We start from the raw sequence: 13,835 nt of genomic DNA, 5'->3' as shown, positions 1-13,835 counted from the left end.
TCTCACAAGACTTGGATATACTTCTTGAAAAAGAAGCATGAAATGTTCCCTTGGTTTCGTCACTTCAAAGCCTTGATCAAGAATCAAACCGAAAAGAAGATCAAGATCTTAAGGACTGATAATGGGACTGAATATGAATCCAATGAGTTTCATGACCTTTGCAATGAGGTTGGCATTCAGAGGGAGACTACTACACCATATACTCCTGAGCAGAATGGTGTGGCGGAAAGGAAGAATCATACGATTATGGAAGTTGTCTGTTCTATGCTCCATGATCAAAGACTTCCAAAGTTTCTATGGGCCGAAGCTACAAATACTGTCGTATATGTACAAAACCGATGCCCTCATCAAGCATTGGGTTCCAAGACTCCCGAAAAGATGTTCACTGGTAAGAAACTTGACGTATCTCATTTTAGAATTTTTGGAAGCCCTGTATATTTTCATGTGCCCAAAGAGAAAAGGAATAAATTGGGTGCATCTGGAAAGAAAGGAATTTTCGTGGACTATAGCGAAAATACTAAGGGGTATAGAATCTATGTGGTTGGTCAAAGGGAAGTCGAGATTAGCCATGATGTCACCTTTGATGAAGATGTGGCTCTTAGCAAAGTTGACAATCTTCCTACTCTAAGCGGATCTAAAGAAGCTGACACCAAGAAACCAAAGGAAAAGGAAGATGAGGCAATGCCCGATGTGGAAGAACCTATGGATCTTATTGATCCCCCTCCGCAAGAGCCCTCTTCTTCTAGGAAGAGGCCTTCATGGCTTAGAGGGACACTTGATGTTGAAGGGCACGTTGCACCCAGGGGAACCTTCCAAAAAAGCAAGAAGCCAACCAAGTATCAGGGATACTTGACCATCATGAAAACGATCATCCAAAATGAGCCTTCGTCATCACAGAAGCTATCAAGCATCAAGTATGGAAAGATGAAATGACTGAGGAATATGAGTCCATCATGAAAAACGATGTCTGGGATGTGGTCCCCAAACCCCAGGGCAAAGTTGTTGTCACTTCGAAATGGCTTTACAAGATAAAGCATGCAGTTGATGGAAGTGCGGAAAAGTATAAGGCCCGTTTTGTCACTCGTGGCTTCTCTCAAGAGGAAAGTATAGACTATGACGAGATATTTGCACATGTTGCCCGATATACCACCATTCGCTCGATCATAGCCCTTGCTGCTTTGCAAGGATGGAACCTACATCAGATGGATGCCAAGACTGCGTTCTTGCATGGTTCGATCAAAGAGGAAGTCTATGTGGAGCAACCCGAAGGATTTGAGATTCATGATCAAGAATCTCAAGTGTGCAAGTTGAAGAAGGCCCTCTATGGGCTCAAGCAAGCACCCCGAGCATGGTATGAAAGGATCGATAGCTACTTGATGAAGCTAGGATTCACTAGGAGTGAAGTCGACCCTAACCTTTACTTTAACGTTGAAGATGACAATCCTCTCATACTGGTGTTATATGTTGACAACCTCTTTATAACAAGGGCAGACCCTCTCATTCACAAATGTAAGAGGGAGTTGGCCTCTAAGTTTGAGATGAAGGACCTAGGATTGATGCACTATTTCTTAGGACTAGAAGTCTGGCAGAAGCCAAGGGAGATTTTCCTATCTCAAGGAAAATATGTGGTGAAGATATTGGAGAGATTCGGCATGGTGGACTGCAAGCCCGTAACTACTCCGATGGAGCTTGACTTCAAGAAGTTAAGCGATAGTGCTGCCGGACCTGTTTTATGAAATGCTACCGAGTATCTCAACTCGTCAAAGCATTGATGTTCTTGGTGAACTCCCGTCCAGATATATGCTTTGCAGTCAACACGTTGAGTCAACATATGGTTGAGCCTCACCACAAACATTGGATTGGTGCCAAGAATCTGCTGAGATATCTTCGTGGCATAATCACTCATGGGTTGAGATACATTGCTAGAGATGTGAGACTACTTGGATATACCGATGCTGATTGGGCAGGCAGTGTGGTGGACCGAAAGAGCACTTCCGAGTGTTGTTTCTCTTTGGGATCTGCTTCGATATCCCAGATGGACAAGAAACAAAAGTCGGTGGCTTTGAGCACCGCCGATGCAGAGTACATTACTGCTAGTATGGCCTCTTGTGAGGCGGTCTGGTTGCGAAAGCTCTTCAGTGAGCTATTTGGATTTACATTGGATCACTATGATCCTGTGTGACAACCAGAGCGGGATTCGTTTATCAGAGAACCCCATATTTCATGATCGCTCCAAGCATATCGATATCAGGTACCACTATATTCGGGATATGGTACAGTGGGGAGCAATAAGGCTCCAACATATCGGTACAGATGAACAAGTCACCGACATCTTAACGAAACCCCTGGGAAAGGTCAAATTCTTGACTTTCCAAGAACGACTTAGTGTCATTCAGAGACCCTCTTATGAGGGTCAAGTATGATGTATTGAGCTCTGGGAGCTCCAGGGGGGCGCGAGGTACTTCTTGGAGCGACATGCGACCACAGGGCGACTCACCATCCCCTGGTGGTGCACTATGTACCAGCGTTCCAGGGGGACTCGCCCCCCCCCCCAGGGGTCTAGTTTCCTCGCTCCCCCGCGCTCCGGGGACTTGGGGACGAGTAGGGGACGTTTCCCCACGCTCCCAAAATGGAGGAAACTCAGGGGGACGTGCCAGGGAAACGTTTCCCTTCCCTGAGGGGGCGTTTCCAAAAAAGGGGGCGTGGGGGGACGTGAGGGAGCGTGGGGGGGCGAGAGGGGGCGAGGGGGGGACGAGAGGGGGCGTGGGGGGGCGTTAATGAATTAAAAACCATTTTTATTAATTAAACCCTGTATTTAATCTTTAATTAAGCGTTAACAGCGTAATTAGCATTTAGGGTTTTGGAAAATGGCGGGAAATGGCGGTTTCATCTTATAAAAAAGGCATCCTCGACCATGAACGACACACAGCCTTTGCAAGTTCGCTCCACTCACTGTTTCACAGTCACTGTTTGCCATTTGGATTTCCGTCGTCCGATTTCTCTCTGGTTGAGCGTCCTACTGTCTACAAGTTGAAGCAGCAGCTCCCATCGTGCGAGGCTCGAGCAGCACCTCCCTGAGCAGCGCTGCGTGTTGACGAGCGGACTGCTACAGCCTACAATTTAACGGGTTAGTAACGATTCTCGGCGTAATTTTTTAGTGCTATCTTCATGGATGTCAGCTACAGTATATCTTAGTGCCCCTTCTAAATCTCTGTCTTCTCCTCTGTATTAAAAACGTATTTTTTGGATGGACGTGTCACGTGATATATTATATTACGCTGTTAACTCCGTAAGCAGGGTTTCCGTTTCAAACTTTCATATGACCGCCTTGTCTAGACTCTACGGCCATTTTGATTTTTTTATGCTCTGTAGCTGTCAAGAACAATGAACATATGATTCATGAACCTGTTCCGTAACCCGTTGCCTCGGACCCAACGTATATGGTTATACCTGCTGCGAAAGCCACACAATAAATTCAGCGATGTAAATTTTTCCAAAAAATGGCCTGGTGTTGTCTTGTGCTGTCTTTTAGAGGTTCAACCAGCGTTATTTTACTAATTTTAGAGGTCAACCAGCGTTATTTTAGAGGTTCAGTAATCAATATCATGGAAATCCGAAATTTCAAATTCGCTGGACCCTATAGCACGTAGAGCCAGAGGTAAAAACTAAAAATTTAAAAAATCGGTGCCACATCTGTCAAACAGATTAGTGATTCTTTTGAATTTTCTCTATCCCTGCCGCAGCGTTTTTAATATTTATTAAATTCAGAAAATCACATTGTGCCTGTGGAAACTGGAACCTCATACAATATGAGGATTAATCATTAATACTATTAGTCTATTAGACTATTTCTCAAATAGCAGTCTAACTTATATAAAAAACATGCATGCCAAATACAATCAACATGTAGCATTTCAGCTCTCAAGGACAAAAACTTAAAAGTTATCGACAGATAGCTTTATGGATAAGATAACATGTCATAATATGAACCAGTATGACAGTAACTGCAGAAAAATGCTTGTTTCACTTAAGTACAAAGTTCAAAATTAATATAATTGCAGGGAATAAAGAAAACACAGTCATTGTATTAACTGTACCAATGAAAAATTAATTTTTATTTAACACACATTAAAGCAGATCTAAACGAAGAGATGATTGCATTCAAGGGAGCAGTAGCCACACTGGTAGCCACCTTGTCATCTTGAATGATTAGTGATTACTATTGCCAGCCCAACAGTAACCATATTAAAAAGACCACATCAGGGCTGTTACCTGTACACCTTCACCTAGACAGATGTTTAAAATTTAAAATTAACAGCATAGTTGTGGTTTTGGCATTTGGCATTAATAATTTAATTGTTTTAAGAATCTTGATCTTCTGATCTTGGTTTTTTGTTTATACAGAATTCTGGAGTGGATACCCTATTTTAAATGAACATTCAAATAAACAGATCAGCATTATTGATTATCATATTTAGATATATCATATAACTATAAGTGAGTCAAGCAAGCTTCATAACAGGGAAAAGGCTTTCAAGTTTACTGTTTCAGTGTGTAAGGTTTAAACTTTAAACTTTAAATTCAGAAAGCCTAAAGGCCTAGGTAGGTGAGGAAAGAATACTGTGAAGTGAAATGCATTTAGTGCTTCCTCATTAGTGGGCGAGATAACTAACAATCACTTTGCACTGTGCAGGCAACGCCGCAACTCCCTTCTTCTAATCTAACTTACTCCAAAATCTGTTTAACGAACCATTGATTACCTCCATAATTTCTGTGAAGTTTCAGGTGCAGTAGTAATCCATAATTTCTGTGAAGTTTTCTTGTGAATTAAAAAAAAATCAGTGTTCAAACTTCAAAACTTGAAAACTGCAATGTGTGTGGCATGTGTTGTGGCTGTAGTGTTTCTAATTTATTTTTTTATTTTTTTTCATTTCAGGTTGCAACCTACAGGCTGCAACATACATTTTGACTTGTCATTCAACTTGCAACTTACAAAGTTACAAGTTACAACTATGAGTCAAAGTCAAACTTCTTCTGGAAACAGTGACAGTAGCTACCACTGTAGTGAGCCACATGATGCAGAAGAAGAAGTTGAAAGTGGTCACAAGGGGGCAAGATACCAGAATAGGCATGGTGTAGATTCTGGAGGCCCACCAAGAGAGCTGGAAAAATTTGCAAAGGGGACATTTAATCCTCTAAAACCACTTCTAATCTATGCAACTAGACTGCCGAAAAAGAATCCAAAAGTTGGTGGTGGCTCACGTGATTGGGTCTGCAATATTTGTGGGCATCACTTTGTTGGCAGCTATACCAGGGTGAAGCAACACATTTTGGCTATTACAGGTAAAGGAGTGAATATGTGTCCCTCAAAGAACCTGGATTCAGCTCTGAGAGAGCAACTTTGGAGGCTAGAAAGGGCATCCACTGGAAAAGGATTGTTCTCTAGTAGACATATTGATCCATCTAGTGCTTCATCAAAAAAGACAAAGGTTTCCACTGGTGCATCTCGTTCTTCTGCAATGGGTGGTACTGGTACAGTGTCTGGGATGTACAACATTCTAGATCGAGATGACACAGATGATGCAATTGGCAAATTTCTTTTTGCTAATGGGATTCCCTTCCATGTTGTTCGTTCTGCGTATACAAGGAAATGGTCCAAGCAATTGCAAAAATAGGGCCTTCATATGTACCGCCTGGAGAACATAAACTACGAACAACAATTTTGGATAGACAAGTGTCCAAAATTAATGTACAAAAAGAGAGAATGAGACAAACATGGTTGAGGTTTGGTTGCTCTATTGTTATGGATGGATGGACTGACATCCGAAAACGCTCACTAATCAACATCATAGTGACATCTTCAGAAGGTCCATTCTTTCTTAAAGCTGTTGACTGTTTTGGAAAGCGCAAGGATGCATCTTTCCAATTTGAGATTCTTCGAGAAGCTATAGAGGATGTTGGCCCTGATAGTGTGGTGCAGGTTGTGACAGATGCAGCAGCAGTTTGTAGATCAGCTGGGTTATTGATTCAAAACAGGTATCAACACATTTTTTGGACTCCTTGTTGTGTGCATGCACTCAATAATGCACTGAAGGACATTGGCAAGATTCAGTGGATATCAGACTTGGTGTCAGCAGCAAGAGAAGCGCAGATGTTTATCTGCAACCACCACACCTCCTTGGCTACGTACAGGGCTCACACGAGGAAGGAATTCCTCAAGCCCACTGATACTAGATATGCTAGCTATTATCTGTTATTGGAGAGGATGATAGAAGTACAAGCACCTCTACAATCCTTGGTTGTGAGTTCAGAGTGGGGAAGGTGGTCAGAATCAAAGACAGACACCGGGAAGAAGGTCAGGCTTCAGGTGTTGGACAATGATTGGTGGGCAGATTGTTCTTATTTGGTGTCATTCTTAGGCCCTATTGTGGAGGTCATTCGTTACACAGATTCAGATGCTCCTAGTCTTGGAGAAATTTATGAGACCTTTGATAGCATGTTGGGTCGTGTGAAGGTAGCCATTCAGCAGAGGGAGCCCTCATTAGAGTTCTATACTTCCCAGATTCGACCCATCATTCAGCGTAGGTGGGATCGCATGAACACACCTTTGCACATGGCAGCATATGCATTAAACCCAAAATGGTATGTTGAGAGACCTGGGAGGGTGCCTCCTATTGATGATCCAGAGGTAAAGAAAGGCTTCCTAGATGCAATTGCAAAGATGTACAGTGAGGAGCAGGGGTCAAAATTTCGAAGACAGTTTGTTCAGTTTGCATCTCTTAGTGGGCCCTTCAACACACGTGGTGCTCGGGCAGATCGCATAGATCTAGCCCAAGATGACCCAATTGGTTGGTGGAGGATGCATGGGGATGATGCTCCAGAGCTCAAAGATCTAGCCATGCGTTTGTTGTCTCAGATTGCTAGTTCCTCTGCAGCAGAGAGGAATTGGTCCACATATAGCTTCATCCACTCTATCAAGAGGAACAGGCTTACCTCTAGAAGAGCGGAGAAGTTAGTTGTTGTGCATAGTGCCCTACATCTTGAGCATAGGAAGACACCTGAGTATTTGAAGGGACCAGCAACACGATGGGATGTTGATCCAGAGGATGATGCACAGGTAGATATGGAGGAGAGACTTGATGAGAGACAGATGGGGTTGGTTGGTGTGCCACTTAGAATGTTTGAGAATGCTAGTGATTCAGATTCAGATGGTGATATGGTTGATCCTGATTTATTCATGCAGCAGCTGGATGCAAAGACTAGTGGGGCATTACCTTGAGGCTTGAGCATTACCTTGAGGCATATTTTGCATTATGCCTGTTTATCTTTTGATATGTTGATGTTCTCAGTTCTTATGATTTGTGTTATCAATTATTCAGATTCTCACTCTATAAAATTTTGACTCTTGATGTATCAGACTTGACTTTAAAAGTTTAAAAGTTTAATCTTTTATCATTCTATAAAATTTGGACTCTTGATGTATGATGTATCAAACTTTACTTTTATAATTTTAAATTTTTATGTTAACATTGAATATTCATTGTTCAATATTCGATGTTCATAGTAGGATACTAGGAAGTGGAACATCAATATGGTTTAAACTTTAATGATTTAATCATAATGTATGATCATTGATGACTCAATTAATAAATTATATTTTATATTTATAAATTTTTAAGACCCTGACGCTCCCCCACGTTTCCTAAAAAATGGTAGGGAGCTTTTGCATAGGCCGCTCCCGCGCCCCCTCGCTCCCTCGCCCCGGAACCTTGGTGGAACATTGCTATGTACAGGGTGAAAGGTTCAACCTTCCCCTATGACACCTCGTGGCAACTGTGGAACAGGATGATTAGTTCTCCTGTAGGCCAGGATGATTAGTTCTTCGTGGCAGCTATTGGACAGGATGATTAGTTCTCCTGTGGCTACTGTTGGACAGGATGATTCATTCTCCTGTGGACAGGATGATTAGTTCTCATGTCGAGGCATCCTACCCATGAGGTCTGGGACTCATGGGAAGTACCTCTCATCTGATCAATGAGCAGGGAAATGGGGTTAGGGACCATAGTAGTATTATCGATGGACGCATCGTTGTATCTATCGTACTCCCTATGCTAGGATGACCTCCAATGATCTAGGATCAATGATACTGATCTGGGATCAGTGAGAGTGGTATGACACACTCTGAGACTGACTTCGAGTTAGTGGAGGATGGTATGATACATCCTCGATCATTTGTTCTTCTTCATAGTTTGAGCAGAGCGAGGCAGAGCGAAGCAGGGCCAAACTGTGCAGGGCAATGCATTTGATGGCTGGGATAGTAGCGACGGTCAGACGGATTGCAGATGGAGTTCTCCCTAGTTGAGAGGGAGTGTTAAAATTGGCAACTAGGGCCAAACTCCATGTGGGTCACCTCATTTATGGCAGCTGATATTTTTCCTAGACTCCTCTTGTCGAGAGGTGTAGGATTGATCTAAAGATCATCCAATTCTGACAAGTATTTATAGAGATATGGTAATTACTTGACAAATTGTCAAGGTTGGCCAGCAATTAAGTGTGTGGCACTCTTGCCCAACGTTGCATATAAATAGAGGAGAGGTTGAGTCATTATCTCAACTCATCTTACCTCTCATCTCTTCCATTGTCTCTTGGGTATACGAAGGAGAGAGGACGCAACTAGGGCAGCGTGGAAAGAGAAGGACGCAGCTAGGGCAGCGTGGGAAAGAGGACGCAACTAGGGCAGCATGGGAAAGAGGACGCAGCTAGGGCATCAAGGACGCAGGAAGGTGCAGCAAATGGTTTAGGCTTGCGTTGACCAGCACATTGCCTCCATTCATTGCGGCCTTGTGTGGGCAACCTTTCCTAGGCTAACCGAAGTGCTAAACAGGTCTGCGTTGACTGTTTAAGGGCACATTTATGACTACGTTATCTGGTTAAGGTTGGCTGTAGTATGTTGTAGCATGCACTGTCGTTTTGACCATCTTACCTTGACTGTTTTGGGCTGCCACTACCTATGTTGGAGACCGAGTTCTCCTAGGTTATCTTGAAGATATTTTGGAAGCTGATTGATCACTTTTATTATTGTTGTCCATGGGTTTTATTACTACTGTTGTAAATCACTGATTAGTGATATTGTACTATCTCTCTCTGTTGAACTATTGAAGATAAAAGAAGATTTTATCAAAGGATTTCCCCACATTGGGGTTTGTCCCTAGCTAGCCGCCACATCTTGTGTCTCTTGTCTTGGCTTGTTTTCTATCGATCGTTTAATGTTCTATCTGCACTTTACTTTATGTTGTGATTGCTAATCAGTGGCTAATAAAAAGTAAAAGAAGTAAACTGCTCTAAGCATAGAACATACCATAATTTAACATCCCCAAATAGTGCCAACATTGTCATTGACTTGGCCATAATGAGTTGCAAAATTTTGATCTTAACCCAAACAGTTTTTATGGAAAGACAAGCCACCTTTCAAAAGGGTGTCAAAAGCAAACAAATATTACTCAAAAACAACATTTAGGATGGTTACGTGCTTAGCACTAGAATTTGGAGACCAAGTTGTTGAAGCAATCTTAACATGAAGTTCTACAGATGTACAACCATAATTATTGGGGACTATTCATATAACAGATAAACCTGAATGTTTTGATACAAGAAATGATGATTTCAAGGCATGATCAAGTGCTAATTTAAGTCATCTTCTAAGTCGAATAATTGACAAGTTTACTTCCTAGTGACTTTTGGCAGGATAATGATTCACTCAATAAATGATTCACAAGTTTTCATATACGTTTTTTGCAAGATACGAAATTTGGATGTTATTCAACATTTTTTTATGGCAACTAGATTATTGATCATTTTTTATGTGTCATTTTTTACAATCTTATGAACACATTTGAACTTGATAGTCTTCGAACTTCACAGGGATGGTCTTCACACCTTGCAGATGACAGATGATTATTTCTACATTTTCAGTTAGCACATTAGATTGCCAAGCATTGTCAAGATTTCGAATGTGTTGGGTTTACAACCAATTCACTTCTCATCAAGGTTTGCTCCCGTCAATGTTGCATTCACATCAAGGATTTTTCAAGTTGTAGTCCTGTTCAAGATTTTGGCTTCTGCAGTTCTGGTCTGGTTCAAGATTTTGGTTTTTTCCAGTTCTAGTCCAGTTCAAGATTTTAGATTTTTCATTTCCAGTTCTCATAAGATTGGGCTGCACACCGAAAGCTTAATTTTGCTTGTCAAAAGCAGGCATGTATACAAAGAATCAAAAGACAAAAAATAATGAGTAGCATCATTGGGCGAGATATTAGTAGTGAAAACTCTTTGGAATACCATGACAATTTGTCCTTGATTTTAAAGGAAAAAGGGTGAAAACATGTGACATTGAACAATATGCTATTATATCAAATAATATTTCTAATTGTTGTGAGCAGTCTTCTTAACCAGCAGAACATCCTCATCACACAACACAAAGAGGATCTGCAGCAATACCCATCACTATAAAAGCAAATATTACAATGTTGTGAGTTATAGAATGCATCACCTAATAGGTGAAGAATGCTTAGGCAGCAACGGTGGTGTCCGGCCTCTCCTTGTTGATGACGTTGGGCTGCCAAAGGAAAAATCATGTTATCAAACTTATGAATAAAATGCAAAAGATAAATTACAAACGTAGCAGCTGGAAAATGCACCAATAACCCTTGCCATGGGCATATTATGAATTTTGAACACTTTGAAACAAAAAGGAACGCATTCTGTTTGCCACTTGAACAATTCTGAAACTCCCCCATCTGTCAACATTTTATTCACGGGAATCAATCGTCATCGCCCAAACATCAACAGTGCAAAAACCCATTTATCAACTTTAATATAACCCCAGATGAATTAGTAAGTGAAACATTTATTACAAAATATGCCATGCTTTATTGTCCTGTAAGTCGCAACTTACCCATATGACACCTTGGCCTTTCAATTGACGTAGCACTTAAGGTTTTTCTCACTACTTTATTCTTTGTTTCAATACACTCTGCAAGCCTTGTTCGTTTTTACTCTCCATTTTATCATCATGAAAGCTTGGCCCTCCATTTCAATACCTTCCTATTTTATTACTCCGTTATTACTCAAGTCAATCCTAGCTACAACTTCTAACCGTAACGGTAGTTTTATTGCTCAGTACTATACTGACCACCGGGTTTCTCTCGTTATACCATCACCATAGGCATCAAAACAGAGATTGATGTTACCAAACAGACAATGCTATATACATATCCTTGCTTTTAGACATTGGTATCATGCAATGCTGAGCCTTTAGTTCTTCTACATAATAAAACCACAGATCCCCTGGACTTCGATATTTTCGAAGATTCGAACTCCATGGCCCAGCGGGAACTCCAGATAAAACCAAAATCTTGAGTTCAACTATCATGCGAATCACATTAAGCTTACTCTGTATACTTCAATGCCAAACTTTGAGCTTACAAAAATGCAGAAGCTCGATTACAGTCTTTACAAAGCCCTAGACCTCGGATCGACACGGCTGACAAAACTCATTAACTTAAATCCCGCAAAGACTTGGATAAGTTCGAGTGGATACCATGCCAGTCAAACAAATGGAAATGAAAACAATAACGCAAGCATGACATAGTTTCAACATACACCCACCACTGCCAGGATGTGATTTGGACGCTAAAATAACAAAAACATGAGAATGAATCCAGGTCGCCGGCGTAGAACGGAAAATGCCTTAAGTACTTCGTTGTAAAATTTCCCGTCAACTAACGTATATTGCCAATGCACTAAAACCCTAAACCCTGAATTCTCTGAGTGTAATGAGACATAGATTCATTTGGAAAAACAAGTTAATGAAGGGAAGGGAAAATACTAAAACCTTTTCCTGGGCGGCGGAGGGCTGCGACTCCTGGAACTGTCGCTACGGGAAACGGAAGATGAACTGAAGGACCTCGACCGAGAACGAGAGCGTGAGCGTGAACCTGAAGCGGAAGAAGATCCTGAATATGATGAGGAACCAGATATCGACCCTGATGGGCTTGCCCGCCGCGGCCTGCCAGATCTCGCCATGCCTCTGCCGCTGGTAAAAAACTGAAAGCCCTACCCAACCCTGACCTTCTAAACAGAACCCCAAGAAGACCGCAAATACGAAAGCTGCGAATATCCCAGAGAATAAAATATAATAGGTAAAGTTTTACTCCAAGGGAAGGATTTCATGATACGTTTTTCCCTTCGGAGGATCTCATGGGTTTCGAGGGAACTTACGATGGTTGATATACACGAACACCACCGCTCTTATTTTATAACTGGCGATTGTTCTTCTTCTCATGGAATGCGCGTTGAAAAAAAAAAGGAATGGCATACCCATTGACCTCGGCGTGACAGTATTGTTATGGCCTTCACTACCTAGCAATACAAGTTTGTCTATTAGTTTGTAATGGTGATATCAATATTTGTTTTTTTAATTTTAACATGTAATGTATGGCATATAAAATATATCATATGTGAAATTAAAAATAATTATAGAATAAATTTGACAATGCAAGGTCGTACATTGTAGAGAAGATGGAGAAAGTCTCAAATTTGTTTATAGAATTACTAGAAGTAAGTGGTTTTTTCACTAATTTGTAAGCAAAAGCTATCATATGTCGATTTAATGGTTTCTGGCCTAAATCTGAAGATCTAAATGAGTGAATCTACTTCAATTGGACTAGAGATTGTGACGTTTATCTGTGTGCAAAAGGTTTTTTTGTGGTTTAGTTTGATAACCAGAAAGACTTTGAATATGTCATAAATGAAGGACTATGGTTTTGGAGAAGGGCGGGTGTCTTTGTAACCCCATGGTTTCCTGGTTTTGATGTCAACCCAATGGTGGTTACAAAAATGTTGGTTTGGGTAAGGCTACATAATCTTTTGCTCCCCTTTTGGCACCACCAGATCCTAGAAGGCATTGGGAACTCTCTGGGAAGGTTCCTGAAGATGGATTGAGAAATAATGAACGAAGGTATCTTCACTTTTGCGTGCATATGTGTGGGGTGGATTTAAGCAAAGGTCTTCTTGATCGTATTCACCTGACACATCAAGACTTCAAATGGACACAATGGTTAGATTTTGAAAATATCGCCTTTAGATGCTGGATTTGCCATCAAACAGGGCACTTGCAAAACACATGCAAACAAGCAAAGAAAAGGACAAAGAAAATACCGCAAAAGCAAAAAGGATAGCAATTCTCAGACCCTCCTTCTTCAGATGATGAGGATCAAAAAATGGATGAGACCCAACAACATCTAGACACAAAATCAACAAGGTTCTCAAAAGGAGGGAGAAGAGAAGCAAAAGGATCAAAACAAACAGGCAGAGATTCCCAATAACTCAGCAATGGTTTCGATCCATGAGAACCAACACGAGGACAAGAGCAACAATCAAGGCTCAGGTGGAACAAAGCGATCTCATGTTTTTGAGAGCTCAGATTCAGATAAAGAAGCCCCAAACACTTCAAGAAATAATGAGTTGGAAATTGTTTCAACTACTCCATCACTTGGGGTTTGGCAAAAAGTCCAAAAGAAAAAAGGCAAAAAAAGAAAAAACCAGTTTATCTGGCCAAATGTAATTTTAATTCTAATTTTTTGAAGCCTTACTAATATGAGTGCTTAAAGCACATACACTGGTCCCCAACAGCAAAAACATCACACAACACATCAATAGTTATGTGACCTACATTAATTCTCAAATTTAGTAAATTTGTCATGACAGACACTAGACCAGGCTCTTTCAAAGAATAAGACATCATTGTATATTGTGCATTCTAAAGTTTCCATCCATCA

The 13,835-nt window shown here is 41.0% G+C and overlaps 1 protein-coding gene across 4 annotated transcripts in view; it reads right to left on the bottom strand.

The window, feature by feature from the left end:
* The window catches only part of LOC149180764 (uncharacterized), a 40,612-nt gene extending 28,320 nt beyond the window's left edge, over positions 1-12,292 (bottom strand). For all 4 annotated transcript variants that reach the window (XM_089416282.1, XM_089416284.1, XM_089416281.1 and 1 more), the window contains exons 1-2: positions 11,891-12,292; positions 10,547-10,612 (exon numbers count right to left, since the gene is read on the bottom strand). In XM_089416282.1, coding sequence (XP_089272408.1) covers positions 10,547-10,612; positions 11,891-12,081 — 257 coding nt within the window. In that variant the 5' untranslated portion in view covers positions 12,082-12,292. The remainder of the gene's footprint in view (positions 1-10,546; positions 10,613-11,890) is intronic.
* Between the last annotated feature and the right edge of the window lie 1,543 nt (positions 12,293-13,835).

Source organism: Pinus tabuliformis, chromosome 3_2, assembly GCF_031772625.1.
Source record: "Pinus tabuliformis cultivar Carrire ecotype Pingquan chromosome 3_2, CPIR1, whole genome shotgun sequence".
NCBI lineage: Eukaryota > Viridiplantae > Streptophyta > Pinopsida > Pinales > Pinaceae > Pinus > Pinus tabuliformis.
The sequence above is the reverse complement of the archived record's forward strand: the minus strand, read 5'-3'. Positions and strand labels throughout refer to the sequence as shown.